Genomic DNA, 1,110 nt, shown 5'->3' with positions numbered 1-1,110 from the left:
GAGAGAAAAGGTAGTTTGGAAATAGGCCTGAAGTAAGAGAGAACGTCAGGATCCAGATCAGATTTTTTGATAAGAGCCTTTTTGATAACAGCCTGTTTAAAGGCAGCTGGGACACAACCTGCACTCAGACATGTTTTTATTAAAATAGGAATGCTGGACCCAACAGTATTAAAAACCTCCTTAAAAGACGTGGGGGAAGGATATCTGAGGGATAATTTGTAAGCCCCAGACTCTGAACTATCTTAGATAGTGAGGAAAGGGATACAGGCTCAAACTGCTTAAAAACAGCTGAGTGTGTAGGAGGGACTGAAAGGTCTATGGCAGAGGAGGTTGGTAAAGACCAGTACAAAAATCTTTCCAATAAAAAAATGTCTCATTCCTCTACTAATAATAATAAAAACGTACGGACCAACAGTCCAGAGAGTGAACTGGTAGCTGGAGAGATGCCAGTTCACTTCCTGGGCATTGCCAAGGTGCTCTTGAGCAAGGCACCGACCCCCAAACCACTCAGGGTGCCTGTCCAACACTCTGACATCTCTCCATTTATGCATGTGTATTTCTGGCCAGTGTGTTTTAACAGAGTGTAAATTATAATTTCCCCACTGGGGATCAATAACAAGTATCAATGATTTAATACTGAACTCACAGAGAGATGAGGAGAGATGATTCTGAGGAGGAGCTGTCCAGAACCAGAACCAGAACCAGAACCAGAACCAGAGCTGGACTGCAGACAGCCAGTCAGAGCAGCTCTAGAAAAAGTAAGTTTGTCCATCTGTCTGCTGATGTCTTCATGTTTCCAAGACGACTGCTGTGTCATACAGCACCGACCTTTACCATCATTATGAATATCATTACATATTAATTCTACCTGCCATTTAACTGAATGTTTTTCCTTCTCTGTATCAATTCTCCTGTGTTCCTGTCTGTCCTCTCACATAGCTTTATTTGACTGTCTCTTGAATGTTTTAGTCATGCTTTGTTAACTTCCTGCTGATGGAAACAATCTTTTTCTGTTGCTGCTTCTCTGATGCTCCATCTCCACCGCTACGTTTTAGTCTTCAAGCTTTAAGTTTGGACCCAAAAGGGTTTTATCTCCAGTAGAAGAACTAA

At 42.0% G+C, this 1,110-nt stretch overlaps 1 protein-coding gene across 1 annotated transcript in view; it reads left to right on the top strand.

Moving 5' to 3' along the window:
* The window catches only part of LOC117940523 (protein NLRC3-like), a gene marked incomplete at its 3' end in the record, with an annotated part of 6,305 nt that overhangs the window by 3,422 nt on the left and 1,773 nt on the right, over positions 1-1,110 (top strand). Inside the window, exon 3 of the mRNA XM_034865770.1 lies at positions 649-758. Coding sequence (XP_034721661.1) covers positions 649-758 — 110 coding nt within the window. The remainder of the gene's footprint in view (positions 1-648; positions 759-1,110) is intronic.

The sequence above is a fragment of the Etheostoma cragini genome, unplaced genomic scaffold, assembly GCF_013103735.1.
Source record: "Etheostoma cragini isolate CJK2018 unplaced genomic scaffold, CSU_Ecrag_1.0 ScbMSFa_2677, whole genome shotgun sequence".
Taxonomy (NCBI): domain Eukaryota; kingdom Metazoa; phylum Chordata; class Actinopteri; order Perciformes; family Percidae; genus Etheostoma; species Etheostoma cragini.
The sequence above is the reverse complement of the archived record's forward strand: the minus strand, read 5'-3'. Positions and strand labels throughout refer to the sequence as shown.